The sequence below is a fragment of the Petaurus breviceps genome, unplaced genomic scaffold, assembly GCF_028583685.1.
Source record: "Petaurus breviceps papuanus isolate PSGF00001 unplaced genomic scaffold, PetGlider_PUasm1.0 90994, whole genome shotgun sequence".
Classification (NCBI taxonomy): Eukaryota; Metazoa; Chordata; class Mammalia; order Diprotodontia; family Petauridae; genus Petaurus; species Petaurus breviceps.
Window position 1 is genome coordinate 648,172 of NW_027187393.1, and position 16,867 is coordinate 665,038.

Genomic DNA, 16,867 nt, shown 5'->3' on the forward strand with positions numbered 1-16,867 from the left:
GCTTTGGCCTTAAAGTGTTCTAGATATAGAATCTAGGTCCTTTTTTTGTGAGGTAATTAGGGTTAAGTGACTTGCCCAGGGTCACACAGCTAGTAAGTGTCAAGTGTCTATCAGAGACTGTATTTGAAGTCAGATCCTCCTGCCTTCAGGGTCGGTGCTCTATGCACTGTGCCACCTAGCTGCTCCTAGGTCCTCTCTCATTTCTTCTGTAAGCCCCTTCCCCAAACCCACTAAGCTCTTGCCAACTCTGCCACCATCCTCATGTGGGACAGGATATTTGTCTCTACCAATGAGGAGAGAGTCCTATACCAGTGGGCTTTGGGACTGGGGTTACACTTCCATTTCATTAAACAACAAGTCAATAAACTCAACCCATTTATTAATTTTATTTATCAATTACTTTTATTAATTTATTTTTTACTTATATTAATAATTAATTTATTAATCACTTAGCATATATAATACCTGTGCTAGATATTAGGAATTCACAGACCATAGTAAAGCCATACCCTGCCCTCAAGGGGCTTGTATTTTGCTGAGGGAAAGCAATATGCATGCTGATCAGTATACGTGGAGATACATAGTATTGCAAAGGTAATTTTAAAAGCAAGAGAACATTGACAGCTGCATGAGTGGGTGGGTGTTGGGGAAGGCTTCACAGAAGAAGTGGCGTCTCAGCTGAGCCTCCAAGGAAGATCTAAGATTTTGAAGGGCAGAGATAAGTAGGGAGAGCATTGCAGCCTGTGTGAATGTATGGAGATGGGGGGTGGGGGGTCATCATGTCAGGTTTGGAGAACAATTAGCAATCCAATTTGGGCAGAACATACCGACATAGAGGAGAATGAAAGGAGGCTCTATCCAGGCTGTAGAGGACTTCAGATGCCTCCCTGAAGAGTCTGCATTGTATTCTAGAGGTAAATAAAGCCATTTGAAGGTTTTTGACCCAAGGAAGTGACATGGTCAGACTGGTAGGAAGATTATTTTGGCAACTATGTGAAATATGGAGTAGACAGAGGAGACACTGGAAGCTGGGGGACAAGAGGCTAATATAATAGTATGACAAAGGCCTGGAGTTTGTCAGTGCCCATGGGAGACAGAAGAAGAGACATGAGATGTACTGAAAAAGGGAGATTGGAGGTGCAGGGGTTGAGAGCCAGGAAGACCTGAGTTCAAATACCATCTCAGACACTTATTAGCTATCTAAGAATGGACAAGTCACTTAATTCCTCTCTCAGCTCAGTTTCTAATTCTATAAAATGGAGATAAGACTAGCACCTTCTTCACAGAGTTGTTATGGAAATTCAATGAGGTAACATTTTATACAATGATTAATAGACCATAGAGTGCTTTGAAAATGATAGTTATCATTGTATCTGGGTTAATGGGAAGGTGTTTATTTTTAAAAGTATTTTATTTTTCCCAATTACATGTGAAAACATTCTTTTTGCAAATTTTGAGTTCCAAATTTTCTCCTCCCCTGCTCTCATTGAGAAGTCAAACAATTTGACATAGATTACACACATGTAGTGATGCAAAATACATTTAATGGGAATATATTTATATTCTCAACATAAATTGGGAAATTAGGAAGAGGGGTGGGTTTTAGGAGAAGACCATCAGTTTCATTTTGAACATGTTGAGTTTGAGATATTTATAAGACATACTGTAGAAAATATCTAGCAGACAGTTGATGATATGAGAGTTTAAGAGCAGTTATGGTGGAAGATAGAGATTTGTAAGGCACCTGAAGAGATGATTAATGAACACATGGGAAAAGAGGAGAACATCAAAAGAAAACACAGAGTGAGAAGAGATCCCACAGCAGAGCGTTGGGGGTCACCCACACTTGGGAGGCAGATGATGGGTGATGTGACAGCAAAAGACTCTGAGAAGTAATGGTCATGGAGGTAGGAGGAGAACTGAGAGAGAGAGAGAGAGAGAGAGAGAGAGAGAGAGAGAGAGAGAGAGCAGTATCTCAGAAGCTATAGGAGGAGGGAATGTTCAAAAGGAGGGACCTCAGGACAGATGATGACCATTCTCTTAGTAAATATATCAATGCTCATTGTGTGCAGACCGCACATGGTTCCTGCCCTCACAGAGCTTATGTATAGAAGAGAAGTAAGATGTAATCACAGTCAGCTATAATATACCCTGTCTGCTACATGTGTGCTCCTAGACAAGCCACTCTTTTTTTCTAGATCTTAATTTTTCTAGATCAGCTATCAAATGAGAGTGTGGGGCTAGATGATTTTTGAAAAGTCTCTTCTAGCCTTGCCATTCCATTTTCTAATTCCCAATACTAAGAGCTGTATTAAATTCATCATAGAAATCTCAGAGGGAAGGTTGGGGAATAAAAAAGTGACCATTGAAGGGGTACATATTCCTCTCTTTTTTCCTCCAGTTCTGAGATCCATTTTGACCTCCCTATCTCTGATCCTGGTTCCTTTTTGGTTTTCCTAGAAGTATGGAATACAGAGTTGGTGGAAATTTTAGGCCATTGGTTGACAGTCAAGGGGAAAGGGGTCTGTTGGAAAAGGGGGGTGTTGGATCCCAAACTCACCTTATAGTTCGTGCACACACCTCATTTGCTTCGCAGACTCTTTTATATATTTCTGTCTTGTTAAATTTAACCTTTATCTGCCAGTTACCCCCCAAACATCCTCTATCCTCAGGACATCAATGACAACATGCCTGTGTTCATTACTACCACTTATGAATTCCATGTAAAGGAAGGAGATAAGGGTGAGTATTACCCTCCCCCCTTCCAGAATAAAGGGCATGTGTTTGGGAGAGGGATGGGTGGGGGGATGGCCTAGACAGTGTGGTACAGTGGCAAGAGCTTCTGGATTTAGTCTTTGTGCTTTGGATCCAGAAGTGATTTGCCCAGAGTCACAGCTGGCATGTGTCAGAGGCAGGACAGTACCTTTTGTGCTATTTATAAGCTGTGTGATACTGAGGAAGTTACTCACTCCACCTGAGCTTAGGCTCACTTATCTGTGAAATTAGGATGGTAACAATTGCATTACTATCTCAGTAGGGCGTAATAGGCAATGCGCTTTTTAAACCTCAAGTGTCTCTAGACATGAGAGACACATTCTTGTTGTTCAGTCATTTCAGTTGTGTCTGACTCTGTCCCCCATTTGGGGTTTTCAAGGCAAAGATACTAGAGGGATTTGCCATTTCCTTTTCCAGCTCAATTGACAGATGAGGAAGCTGAGGCAAACAGGATTAAGTGATTTGTCCAGGGTCACACAGCTAGTAAGTGTCTGAGGCCAGATTTGAATTCAGAAAGATGAGCCTTCTTGACTCCAGGCTTGGCATTCTATCCACTGTGCCACCTGGCTGAGAGACATGATGTATGTTAATATTATTATGTAATATAATCATAGAGACACTGTGGCATAATGTCTAAAGAACCATCCTAGAAGTCAGGAAGTCCTGTGTTCAAGTCCTGCCTCTGACACACCCTGACTGAGTGACCCTGGGCAAATCACTTAACCTCTCTGTGCTCTAAGTAACTAAGTTGCAAAGAAGGTGTTGGCCTGTATTGGTAGAAGAAGCTTCCTTTACCTATAACACTGAAGTCACAGGGCCAGTCCCTATCCCTAGTCAATGTAACATACAAGAAAATCAAGTCTCTGCTTTCTAAGTCCCTGGGAGCTCAGATATCTGCCATCTTGCCAACATCTCCAGTCCAGCACATCTGGGCTCTTTACTTGAAGAGTTGAATTGCCTTGAAATCACCAAGAATGGCGTGGGGGTAAAGAATGACTTAATTCTTGGGCCAGGGATCATCTCCCAGTGCCTCAGGTTGGGGTTCAGGAAGTGTCTTCCAGTGACTCCCAATGAAATCTATCCCAAAGGACCAGACTCCAAATCAGGGTGTGTTTCCCAATGACCAAGCAGGTGGCTGAAGGTCTTTGGAGAGAGGCAGAAGCTCAGTTTCCTTCTTGGGCCTGGCAGGTGCATACTTGGGTTTCGTGGAGGCCTGGGATGCTGACCAGATGGATGTCAACAACCGAGTCACTTTCACTCTGACTGGGGATGGAGCCAGCAATTTTGGGATCCGCTCCAGATTCCTGGGCTCAGGCCGGAATCAGGGGGATTTATCCCTTGTCTCCGATGTGAGCCTAGATTATGAAAGGCCGCCCAAAGACTTCACATTGACTGTGTTGGCACAGAACGCAGTTGAGTCTGAAGGGACAGGGTCTGCCACGGTGCTGGTGATCACGGATGATGTGAACGACGAGGCCCCAAGCATCGTGGCATCCTCTTTGGAGGAAGTCAAAGTTTTTGAACACCAAGGCAATGAGGATGAGCTCGTGGCTCATGTGCAGGCCCAAGATCCTGACACAAATGCCTCATTGGAAATCCATCTTCAGGACACAGGCTGCTTCAAAAGGGGGGTTGATGTGGGTACTGTGTGCCAAGACTGGTTCAGGCTGGTCCCCAATGGTAGTGTCTATATCAATGACAGCTTGACCATCGATTATGAAGTCTGTGACCTCGTGAGACTACTCCTCCAGGCCTGGGATCTTCATACAGCTGAGGGTTTCCCTGCCAACAGCCCTAATGGTAAGGGCTGTTCAGGCTAGCATGGGGAGAATGGTGAATTGGGAGAAGCTAAAGGTGAAGGAATGCTAGAGTGGAGACAGGAGAGAAAGACGGGGAACTTGGGAGACATCAGTTTTAGCCTCTTTCTATAGGACTGAGTCTCTGTCTTCTGCTTTTGCAGAGACTCTACCCATCGCCATCTTGGATGTGAATGACCATCCACCCCAATTTCTGCCTTTGGATGAGACATTTGGTGAGGAATAACCACTTTCTCTCTGTGCTGTGGATCTCTCTATGTCTGAGTCTTTTTGCTGCTCTCTGGAGTGACCTCAACCCAATTAGTCCAAGGAACTGTGATAAGTAGGCAAATTTGAGGACCTTCCTTCCCCCTTGGCCCAGCCTTGTAAATCAGGATGACCTGTATTTAAGACCTCCCTCTGACTGTGTGACCTTGGAGAAGACACTTAACCTCTCAGTTTTCTGTGTAACTCTCTAAATTATAGAGAAAGTAGATGGAGGGAGTTTTCCTTAACCTAGAGTTGTCCATATTAATGAAATCACGAGTCCAGTCTCTCTCCATACCACTATCTTCCCACCACAACTCCCTTGCTCTCCTAATAGGATGCGCCTTGCATCTTGCCCCCAAGACCTGGCATCTGATGAGTCTGTTCATTCTGTCTCTTCTCTGCAGTGGTCATACCAGAAATTATTTCTGTGAATCAGCAAGTGGCTTCTGTGAAGGTAAGAGGTCACTCCTTGGGACCTTGGGTCTCAGCCATTTGATTCTCTAGGAAATAACATGATGGATGCATTGGAAAGAATTTTGGCCTATGAGTCAAAAGACCTGGGTTCTCGCTCCCCTCTTCCATCCATTCTCTGTGTGATCTTAGACAAGTCATTTCCATTGTGAAAAAAAGGATAAGATTTGATGATCTTTGGGTTCCCCTTCAGTTCTGGGGGAACCATGAAACTCTGGTTATCTGGCCACTGTCTTCCAAATCCCATGTTTCCAGGTCTCAGACTAGAAGATCCCAGTCTAGGCTACCCTGTGTTACTCTTTTTCATAGGCCACAGATGAGGATGATGGGGTCAATGCAGTCCTCTCCTTCTTCATTGACCGGGTGGAATTCATCTCCAAGGATGGTTCCAGCAGCCTCTTTGAAGGCCTGTTCCAGATCAGCCCTTCATCTGAGGGCAACATATACACAGGCAGCATAAAGTAACCTGGGGGAGAGGGTTTCAGAGTTGGGAATTGAAGAGTAGCAAGTGGCCTCGTTTTGGGGGAGGGATAATCAGAGCTTTCCAACAGTGGAAGGAAGGGCTGGTAATTGGTCATTGAAGACTGAGTGATCACTTTTAGGGGAATACTTTAGAGGGGATTTCCTTACAGATATGGATTGGCCTAGATTGTCCCTGTGGTCTCTTCCAAATCTGACATTCTTTAGTTCTGGGTTGCTTTGGTAGGTAGTAAGATCCCTGCAAGCATCCAAATAGAAGCTAGTCATTGAGATGCCATAGAGAGTTTTCCTGTATTGGGTAGGACACTGGACTAGGCCACTTCAAATGTCCTTTATAGCTTTAAGAGATTATCATTTTAGGTGGGCAGAGGTCAGGGGAGGAGGAGGGGACTAGTTGTGAAGGGGGGATTTTCTGAGCTTGGTGAAGGGGAGCCTAATCCTGAGCTGGGACTTTCCCCAGGGTGGTGGCTTCCCTTGACAGTTCCCTTCAGGGGACCTACAATCTAACAATCAGGGCCCAAGATAGCCCTAGTGAGGGCTCTCCTCTGACAGCCAACACCTCCCTGAATGTGAGTATATGAACCCTCAGTGTCCCTGGTCTTACTTCCCTCCCAAGACCTTTGACCTGCTAGCTCTTTAAGCCCCACCCCAGGCACTAGCCCTCTAAGCGATCAGCCCCCAAAAGCCTTCAGTTCCATGGTCTTTTATTTCTTGATCCCCATTAGCTCTTCACTGTGGACAAGAACTATCGTCTGCGGCTTCAGTTCTCAACAGCAGCAACAGAAGTGGGAAGCAATGCCAATATAATCAGAGCGTATGGTCTGGGGCCAGCCTTCTATCTCCGGGACCCTTGGGAGGAAAGGGCACCAGGGAGGGAAATGGGACCCTGCCTCTGTGTGTCCAACCCTGAACAGGCCTCAAAGCCACACTGTATCCCTGTTCTTCCCTTTCCTTTTGTGCCCCCTTCCCTGCCCCATCTCTGCTGATTACCTACCTCAGTCCTGCCCTTGCTTCAGTGTCCATTCCCAGTCTTGGCTCTGTCTGAATCTCTGTGCCTATCACTGAACCTGGAACTCCCAGGATTAGGAGGTGACTCACAGTTAAGGTGGCTTCCAGGCTGTGAGCTGGGACCAGCGCCAGCCCTGGAGGGATAGAGGGGGCACAAGCTCCTTTTGTCTCTCCATTGATCTCTGCTTGGCTTGTAGTGCCCTGATGGTAGCAACAAAGACCACAGTCTACATCGTGGGCATTCAGGACATGGAGACCTCAACCACCAGGTGGGTGCTTCAAGCACAGAACAGTGCTTCATATGGGGTAGAGTATGGGAAGGGCATACAAGAAAGGGGGCACTGGAGGTCATAGGTGATGGACAGAGACTGGAGACAGGGTGGGGAGGGGCAGACAGTGATCCTCAGCCTAAGAGTGTGATAGTCAGTAGCAATGCCAGCCATTGTTTCCCTTCTTCTAGGGCTTCCTCAAGGTCTCGGTCCATGGGGAGGTTTGACCATTCCCACCTTTCAGTAATTCATTGGGAGGGCAGCCCTGTAATTTGGGTTCCCACTTGCTTCCAAGCTGGCCATTGTGACCTGGGCCAGCCACTACAGCTTTAGCTCCAGAATCCCTTTTCTGTAGATATAGGGGATGCAGAGTCACAACGTCTCATCACCAGAAGGGTACCTTGGCCAACCAGGACTTGATCAAAAATTCCCCTCCACAACATTCCAGAAAAGTGATCAGCCACCCTCTGCTCAAAGATTTCTAGGGATGGAGAATTCACTTCCTCCTCAAGAGACCCATTCCACTTTGGGATGGTTTTCATTGCTAGGAAGTTCTTCCTTGTATAGAGCCTAAATGTCTCTCCTTTTAACTCCCAACATGTAAGACATTAGATTGGGGGTCTAGCTAGATACAAGTCATAGCTCTATTACTTACTATGTGTGTGTGACCTTGGCTAAATTAATTCCTATCTCTGGGCCTCCATTTCTTTTCCAATACAATGAAGGAATTGGACTAGAATTATGGGCTCGTAGATTTGAAGCTAGCCTTCAAGGTCCCTTCTACCTCTAAATCCCATTAATGGCTATAATAACAAGAGCTAACATTTATATAGTACTTACTATGTGTCAGGCACCGTGCTAAACGCTTTACAATTATTACAGTTAGTATCTCATTTGATCCTTACAACAACTCTGCAAGATAGGTTCTATTATTATCCACATTTTACAATTGAGGAAACTGAGGCAAACAGAGGTTAAGTGACTTGCTCAGGACCACACAACTAGGAAGTGTCAGGGGTTTGTTTTGACCTCAAGTCTTCCTGATTCCATATCAAGGGACCTATCTGCTGTGCCAGCCAACAATCCCATGGTCTTTTTTTTTTTTTGCTTTTTTGGAGGGCAATTGGGGTTAAGTGACTTGTCCAGGATCACATGGCTAGTTTTTTGTGTTACATGTCTGAGGCTGGATTTGAACTCAGGTCCTCCTGACTCCAGGGCCAGTGCTCTACTCACCCAACCATCTAGCCACCCCAATCCCATGGTCTTTTATTTCAAAGCATCATGTTGTTGTTCAGTCACTTTTCAGTCCTATCTGACTCTTTGTGACCCTTTCTGGAGTTTTCTTGGCAAAGACACTGGAGGGATTTGTCATTTCTTCTTTCAGCCCATTTAACAGGTGAGGAAACTAAGGCAAACAGGGTGAAGTGATTTGCACAGGGTAATACAGCTAATAAATGTCTGAGGCTGGATTTGAACTCAAGTCTTCTTGACTCCATGCTCGGTGCTCTATTGACTGTGTCACCAAAGTGTTGAAGAACCTCAGAACTGGGAGTCTGTTTAGGCCAACCCCTGCCTTGAAAGGAATCCCCTCTATATTCTTGACAAGTGGACATCCAAAGTTCGTTTGAAGATCTCCAGAGAAGGGAAATAGCTAATTCCAGAGGTCACCTGTTCTTGTCTTAGTCCTAATCTTAAGGAAGTTTTACTGAAAACTGAGCTGATATCAGCTACTGGGCCCCTTCCCTACACTCTTTGACCCCTGCCCCTGCTGGCTCAGCAGCAGAACAGATTTTATCTTTCCCATGTCAGCCATTCGAATACCATTTGAAGACAGTTTTTTTGATTTCCAGTTCTCCAATAGAACTGTGACCTCATTGATATGGGCATTCCCTTCAACCATTCTATATCACCCACTCCCAGATTCCCTTGAAATCATCTCTTATTTTTTTTTTTGGAGGGGGGAGGCAGGGCAATTGGGGTTAAGTGACTTGCCCAATGTCACACGACTAGCAAGTGTTTAAATGTCTGAGTCCAGATTTGAACTCAGGTCCTCATGACTCCAGGACCAGTGCTCTATTTACCAAGCCACCCTAAGTCTTCTCTTCTATAAGCTTAATATTTCTAGTTCCTTCAGCTGATCCATATATATGGGATGGTTTCTAGCCCCATGCCCATGCTGCACTCCTTCCAACTTGTCAACGGCCTTCCTCAAGTCTGATGCTCAGAACTTTAGCTAGGATGCTCCAGAAGTAGCCTGATGAAGGTCAGAGACCAGCAAGGCTCTCCCTTCCCAACTGCTGGACAAAATCTCTTTATTAAAGTAGTGTAAAATATATCTATTCAGCAAACATTTGCTGAACAAACTACTGATTGAATGATCTCCAGAAACTGACATTCCACTAGATGGGATAGGCCATGTACAAAGATGAATATGATAGAAGGTAGGGTGGGGTAGGGAAGAAAGGAAGGAAGGACACAAGAAATTAAAGCATTTAAGCAAGGTACTTAATTAAGCACCTTCTGTGTCCTAGGCACTGGGCTAAGTGTGCTACAGATTTCTCACTTGATCCTCAGAACAGTTCAGGGAAGGACTATTATTATCCCATTTTGTATAGGAAGGAAATGGGGCAGACAAAGGTTAAGTGACTTGCCAAGGGTCACACAGCCAGTAAGTGTCTGAGGTCTGATTTGGCTCAGATTTATACTGATTCCAGACCCAATGTGCACTGAACCAACGTAGCTGCCTCCAGGGGGCAAAGGAGAGATCTAGGCACAGTTCTCTAGGAAAACTTGAGAAAAAAAAAGTTTCTTGGTTTCCACTTCAAACTAGGGACTCACCTTGAACTCTAAAACCCTGAATTCCTTTTCCCATGAACTATGGGCTAAACAAGCCCCTCCTCCCATCCAGCACCAGCTCTTCTTCCTTTCCCACAGCCCATGGATATCATAGGATCTTGCTTGAAGAGTCCCCCAAAGGGACAGTTTACCTTCCTAAACCCACTTCTTCTACCTGAAGGGGAGAATTCCTGGATCTCACATGCTACCTCCTGGATCTCCTGTGATTCCAATACATATCTTAGGCACTTAATCAGATGCTCTGTTCCCCGAAGACCTTCAAGAGTCTTTAGATGCCTTGCTAGGGTCCTAATCTAGCCTTGGTGCCAAGAGTCAGTTCCTTTCAAGTCTTACTACCAATATTGTTAAACAGTCCCTGCTGTCAGGATGCTCATAGTCTGATAGTAGAGATAAAGCATAGGCATAAATAATTAGCATAGGACAGAACAAGGAGGCATGATTTGAGGTAACTAACTCTATATAAAAAAGACCTGGTTGGGAGGAGAGTCTTACTGGTTTCCAAGTTCCATGAGTCTGCAGTGTAATATGATATGCAAAAGGAGAAAAAAATGAATTCAATCTTAGGCTAGATTAAGAGAGGTGTTCTGTCCAGAATGAGAGAAGCTATAGTCCTGATGTGCTCTGCCTTGGCCAGAACACATCTGGATTGTCTTCAGTCCTGGGCTCTTCATCTTTGAAAGGACATTGACAAATTGGAGCATGTACAATCAGAATGGTAAGAGGTATAGAGACCAGGCAAGCTCTGGTTGAAGGAACTGGGGAGGTTAAATCCCAGAAGACTGGGATGAGGGTGGTGTGTGACAGCTGTGAAGAGCTTCGGTGAGGGAAAAAGATTCAGTTAATCCTGTTTGGCCTCTCAGGCCAGAGCCAGAAACTATGGGTAGAAGAGAGTAGTTTAAAGCTAGAGGGAAGGAAGAACTTCCTCACAAAGAAGATAGGAATGGGCTGACTTGGAAGGTAGTGAGCTTTTCTTTCACCAGAATTTTTCTAGCAGAACCCTATGACTTCTGAAGACCCTTCCCACCTTTAGATTGTAGAACACCTCTAACCCTCCCTGCGTTTTGACCTCCTTCTGTCTGGTTCTCTCAGGGCTAAAGGTTTATCTTATATGGATGCCTACTTTGTGTACCCCAATGGAACAGCCTTGAACCTCAATGATGTTAACCTGTGAGTTGCATGGGTGACTGAGGGCTATGGGTGATGATGTATTTGTGGAGGGGAGAGGCAACAGGCTTCCAGGATGAGATCCAGCTTCCTGCCTTAGGGACAAGCAGAGTCTCCAGTCCCTTGAGCAGGAGCCTAAGTGGTCTTCTTCTGGCTAGATACATCCGGGATGACCAGGAGACGTTAGCCACACTGCTACGACTTGGGCTGGTGGTGATTGTGAGTACCTTTAGTCAGGGAGAGAGGAGGGAGGGGTTGGAAAGAGGAGCTGGAAGGAAAGCAAGGGGGGAAAGGATGGGAATTGGGGAGTACAAGAGGGTCATCAGGGATTGGAGCTAGTGGAGAGAGAAGATATAGTGGACAGGATGAGAGTTGGAGGGAGAAGGGAATGGGGGATGGGGATCCCAAAGTCTTTCTGACCTTCCAGGGCTCTGGGGAGGAGACAGAGCAGGACAAGGACAAGGAGTACCTCAGCGTCATTGCTGGGCTAGGGGGTGCCATGATACTTCTTATCATCATCATGACCACATCATTGGTGTGCACCAGGAAGAGGTATCTTGGGGCCAGCAGCCTTGGGAGCCCCAAGTTGCTCCTGTTTCCCATATCTGAAAACAGATACCCTTCTCCCTTTCCCTTCCACCACCCCTCCTCTTGTGACCTGATTCTCTTCTCTCCTGCTCCTCAGCTACAAAAGGAAACTGAGAGCTGTGAAGGCTGCCAAAGAGGCCAAGAAGACAAGCCCTGGATCTAACCTGCAGGGCTCTGTAATCCCTGGAACAAACCTGTTTAATTCGGAGAGGTGAGCATCATCCTTGGACCGATTGGATGATGGCGGTGATAGTATTGAGGGTAGGGGTGGAGATTGCTCAAAGCAGAAGAGGGGAACCTGCAACCCCAAGGCCACATGTGGCCCTCTAGGTCCACAAGTTCAGCCCTTTGACTGAATCCAAAATTCACAGAACAAATCCCATTTAAAAAATTAAACCCATTAATAAAAGTATTTGTTCTGTGAATTTGGATTTAGTCAAAGGGCTGCACTTGTGGACCTAGAGGGCCACATGTGGCCTTGAGGTCGAGGGTTCCTCACCTCTGGCTTAAAGTGTTTCCTCTTCTGGCCCTGGGAAATGATTAGAGTAAGGGTTAGTGAGGATTGGTGACTAGGTGACTTGGTGGATAGAATGCTGGACTTGGAGTCAGGAAGGACTTACTTAGCTATGAGACTCTGGGCAATCACATCCTCTTCAATCTCAGTTTCCTTATCTACAAAATGGGGATAATGATACTTTCTCTCTCTCTCTCTCTCTCTCTCTCTCTCTCTCTCTCTCTCTCTCTCTCTCTCTCTCTCTCCCCCTTCTCTCCCCCCCTCTTTTCTCTCTCTCTCTCTCTCTGGATTATAGTGAGGATCAAAGGAGATGGCATGTAAAGTGCTTTTAAAAACCTTATGTGGATATATAAATTCTCATTGTTTTATTATGAGCATTGAGAGTAGGCAAAGAGCCTATTCTCAAAGTTCAGTTTTGGGAGCCAATTTGGGAGCCAGTTTTGGGAGGCATAATAATAACAGACATTTGTATAGCACTTTAATGTTTGTAAAGTGCCTTACAAACATTATCTCCATCCTCACTACAACCCTGGGAGGTGGGTGCTATTGTTTTTTTTTTAAGCAATCAGGGTTAAGTAACTTGCTCAAGGTTACACGGCCAGTTATTTCTGGGTGTGGTGCTGAGTATCTGAGCCCGGATTGGATCCAGGTCATCCCAACACTGGAGCCGGTGCTCTTACTTGCTGAGCCACCTGGCCGCCCCAAGTGGGTGCTATTGTTATCCTTACATTACAGATGAAGACAGTGAAGGTCAGAAAAACCAAATGATTTATCCATAGACACACAGCTAGGAATAGTCAAAGGCAGCAGGATTCCAATCCATCGCTTCCTTGCTCCAAGTCCAGCATGTTATTCATTGGGCAACAAGTGGAAAGATCCCCTATCTTTGAATTGGGGACCTTGAGATTTAGTCCTGGGTTCAAATGGAATCATAAAATTATGGAGTTTTGAGCTGGAAGGGACCTTAATGCCATCTAATCCAACCTGGATTTGAACCTGGGCCTTTTGACTCCAGAGCCAAATGTTTTTTCCACAGTTCTGTGTTGTGAAATGGTGATGGAAAAATGTATTAGATAATTTCTTTTCCACTCTAATACTCAATGGTTCTATGACCATTGTGAAGAATTCTCTTACAAGGTAGTAAGTTGCCTGTTGCAGGATATGCTTAAGCAGAGAGGCTGGATAGCTATCTGTCCAGGAGATTCTTACACTAGAGCGAGGCTGTAGTAAGATCATAGATTTAACATTGGAAAGGACCTTAGGGTTAGTTAACTCCTTCTAAGCTCTCATATTCTTTGATTCCTACAGAGCCAACCCCATGCTCAATCTCTCTTCGATGGATCTGGGCTTTGAATCTCATTCCTCCCATAACGAAGATGATGTTGCAAGGTGAGCAGCCCCTCCTCTTGTCCTTCTTGCCTAAACAGATCACTTTATCCCTGACCCAATCTTCCTGAGGGACTCTTTGAGTGATCTATAGAGCTAATCTGCCCCTGTAAAGGGCTGGGCTTAAGGAGATATAAGCCCTGGGAGACCCCTGGGGTCCTGTTCATCACACTAGGCTAAGGGTCTTGCTCTGCCTCCACTTGAACTCAGCCTTCTCTTCCAGCATCAACTCCCTGGATGAGAACAAGGTAGATACAGATTCAGATTTGGACTTGATCACACACATGGACCTAGGGAAGAAGCACAAGGTGAGAAAGGGAGGGAGGTAAGAACATTCCTAGTCTTTGGGATTCCACATAGCCATGGTCTGCTAGGAGCTCAGGGAGGAAAGTCACAAAGGGTTTCTCCACTCAGGACTGGCCTAGTGACTAATTCTTCAGGGGTCCAGCTGGCACTTTAACAGCCAGGCATTAAAACTATTATGGTCAAAACCTTCTTCACCATCATCACCCTCAATTATCACCATCACCATCATTATTTAATTCAATTCAACATTTCTTAAATGTCTATTATGAGAAAGACCCTGTGCTTATCCCTGGGGGAAATAAAAAGGGAGGAATGACTCACAATTCTTCCTGTGGGGGAACTTGTGATCCAGTAAAGGGTTAAGCCCCCATCCACAAATAACAGCACTACAAGATAGTGTCTCAGTTTTCTCATCTGTCAAGTGAAGGTTTGGACTAAATGAACTCTGAAGTCCCTTCCAACTTTGACATTCTGGCTTATGTGCTCCACCATAATTGTCCCAGGAATTGATATTCTCTGTTCTTTAGAAAGATCCTTCCAGCTGTGACAATCTATCCTAAAGTTCTCCTACCTTGAGCGTTTACAGTCTAAGGACTCTTCAAGTTCTTGATATTCTGTGAGCCTGTTACAGATTCAGCTTCTCAGTCCTTCAGAATAACACCATAATTCCTTTTGTATTCTCAAGTATGCCATACTTGTTAACATAGAGATCAGCACGTAGTCAGCCCATCCTCTATACCTGTTTTCCTACCTGTTTGGCCCAGATGCAGACAAACCCTTTCCCTACTATCATCCTTAATAATTCACATTTATGTAGAATTTTAGTACCTGGAAAGAACTTTTCCCATAGAATTCCTAAGAGGTGTAGTTAGAATAAACTAAAAATAAGTACCCCCTCTCTTGTTTTACAAGCAGGGAAATGGATTGGAACCCAGATCTTTTAATTTTAAGTCCTTTAGAGTAGCTGAGACAAAAGTGAGATTTTAAAAAGAAATCTTTGATTAAGAAACAAAGGAAAGGGAAAAAAATTTCAAAGATGGGCCTCAGTTTACTGATCTGTAAAATAGGACCTTTCTTAAGGTCTCCTATTCTGAATTTTATGATCCCCATGGAAACTCTAGTCCCAGGCCAGGGCTTTTTCCATTGCATTCCACCAGACTCCCTATGGACCCTCTTCCTCAGGCCCAGAGCTCCTCCTCCAGGGAACTGGACTGGGCTAGGCTAGAGAGGGGACCCCTCAGGATCTCTGTGGCATTGGAGGTGGAGCAAGTTTCTTAACTGCCCTGGGCCTCAGTTTACTCCTCTGTTGAATGATGGTTTGGGGTTGGGTGGTCTCTAAAGTTTCAACTAGCTCTGCCAATCTATGTTCAGGGTGGGAAGAGTTGCAGCTGGGAAGAAGCCAAGGAAAATCTGTGCAAGGTTTTAGCCTATGGGTTCCTCATGGGGCCTTCAAATGTTCCACTGTTTATCAGGGAATGGAAAAGTCTCAGTCAGGAAAGAGTCCAGCAGTAGTCTGGGGAGACAAAGAGGGAGAAGAAGGGAGGGAGGATGATGAAGGGGAGAGGGAGAGAGAGGGAGAGAGAGAGAGAGAGAGAGAGAGAGAGAGAGAGAGAGAGAGACATTGAAAAGCTCCAGGAGAGGGACTGAACCACCCTCAAGCAGGGTGGCATTACCTCAGGTCACCCCAGCACCTCAAGGGTTTTCCCAAAATTTTCAGGTGAGATAACCATGGACACATACAAGCTTCATTTTAAGAATATTTTTATTCTCAAAACAGAGAATTGACAAAACAGAAGATTTTACTTTTCAGAAGAGCTCACCACAATCTTCCTTTAAGTAGCAAGCTCCACTTGTACATTTAAAATGGGATTTGAGTTACAAACACTTGATTCACATAAGTAAATACTATATTTTTTGCTTAGAGCAAGGTGTGCCCGCACATATTCTTCCCCATCCCTTCCTGCCTTTATTTCCTACCTACAGTGCCCCATTTGGCTCTGCTGAAATCTTATTCTTCTTATCCTCCAAGGTGCAGCTTAAATGCTTCCTCCTTCAGTAAGCTTTCCTTGATGGCCCTGCCACCTCTGTCTGACCTTACACTTCTTTATATATTTATTCCTTCCTACCCTGTAACATAGCTACTTATCATGTAGTCATGACATATCCCCTCTACTGGAACATGAGCTCTCTATCATTCTCTTCTTTATTATCTTCATTATTCATTATTCTTCATCCTCCTCACCCCCATCTCCTCTTGGCTCCTACTTAGCATAGAGCACAGGGTCTTGTGCATAATCTGATATAAGAATCATTTGCTGATTGAGTTCCTGACTGAGCACCGTGGGCTAAGGGTAGGTGTGATGGGAGAAGGGCACAGTGCATTCAGACCAGAAATAATGGTGGGAAAAGCCATTCTCACAAGCCTTGGTCCTTGGGGGTGGACCAGGGTGTGGCAATTCACTAGGACCCATTTCTTGGTTTCCAGGGGGTCCCCTATCTATTTTCATGTGCATCATTCCCAGCCATCACTGGAATTCTCAGATCTGTCCTTCCTGGTCCTGCCTAAACAAGGGACTAGGTTTTGTGGGTCTGAATGTCTTCCTTCACCCCCACCCCACCCCCAATACTGCTACCACCATGGAGTCCAGTCTATCCCCTCAGTTGGAACCTTTCCTCACCCTTCATTGGCAACTGGCTTCTGCCTCCCTAGGAGAAACCAGAGTCGACAGTGGATGAGCTGCTGACCGTGGTGCTGGAGGAAGGAAAGGACAAAAATCAAGAAAAGGACAAGATGGTGCTGGAATTGGGTGAAGTCAACATGGCTCTGACTAGTACTGACCTCTGATCCTGAATTCAGCACATGCCACCCTCCCACACCGCTCCTGAGGTCACCCCCTCTCTCACTCCTCCTTCTCCCAGAACACATATCATGAGCCCTGGCCTGTTGATGACCTCCACGACAATCTGAGTGGTGACCCATCTGC

General features: G+C 45.3%; 1 protein-coding gene across 1 annotated transcript in view; it reads left to right on the forward strand.

Annotated features, from left to right (window-relative positions):
* CDHR2 (cadherin related family member 2) overlaps positions 1 to 16,804 on the forward strand; it is a 60,039-nt gene extending 43,235 nt beyond the window's left edge. The window contains exons 18-32 of the mRNA XM_069077765.1: positions 2,673 to 2,742; positions 3,964 to 4,575; positions 4,736 to 4,807; positions 5,246 to 5,295; positions 5,622 to 5,773; positions 6,253 to 6,361; positions 6,518 to 6,606; positions 6,998 to 7,069; positions 11,015 to 11,092; positions 11,248 to 11,308; positions 11,517 to 11,641; positions 11,775 to 11,888; positions 13,500 to 13,580; positions 13,801 to 13,885; positions 16,594 to 16,804. Coding sequence (XP_068933866.1) covers positions 2,673 to 2,742; positions 3,964 to 4,575; positions 4,736 to 4,807; positions 5,246 to 5,295; positions 5,622 to 5,773; positions 6,253 to 6,361; positions 6,518 to 6,606; positions 6,998 to 7,069; positions 11,015 to 11,092; positions 11,248 to 11,308; positions 11,517 to 11,641; positions 11,775 to 11,888; positions 13,500 to 13,580; positions 13,801 to 13,885; positions 16,594 to 16,728 — 1,905 coding nt within the window. The 3' untranslated portion in view covers positions 16,729 to 16,804. The remainder of the gene's footprint in view (positions 1 to 2,672; positions 2,743 to 3,963; positions 4,576 to 4,735; positions 4,808 to 5,245; positions 5,296 to 5,621; positions 5,774 to 6,252; positions 6,362 to 6,517; positions 6,607 to 6,997; positions 7,070 to 11,014; positions 11,093 to 11,247; positions 11,309 to 11,516; positions 11,642 to 11,774; positions 11,889 to 13,499; positions 13,581 to 13,800; positions 13,886 to 16,593) is intronic.
* Positions 16,805 to 16,867: the final 63 nt, after the last annotated feature.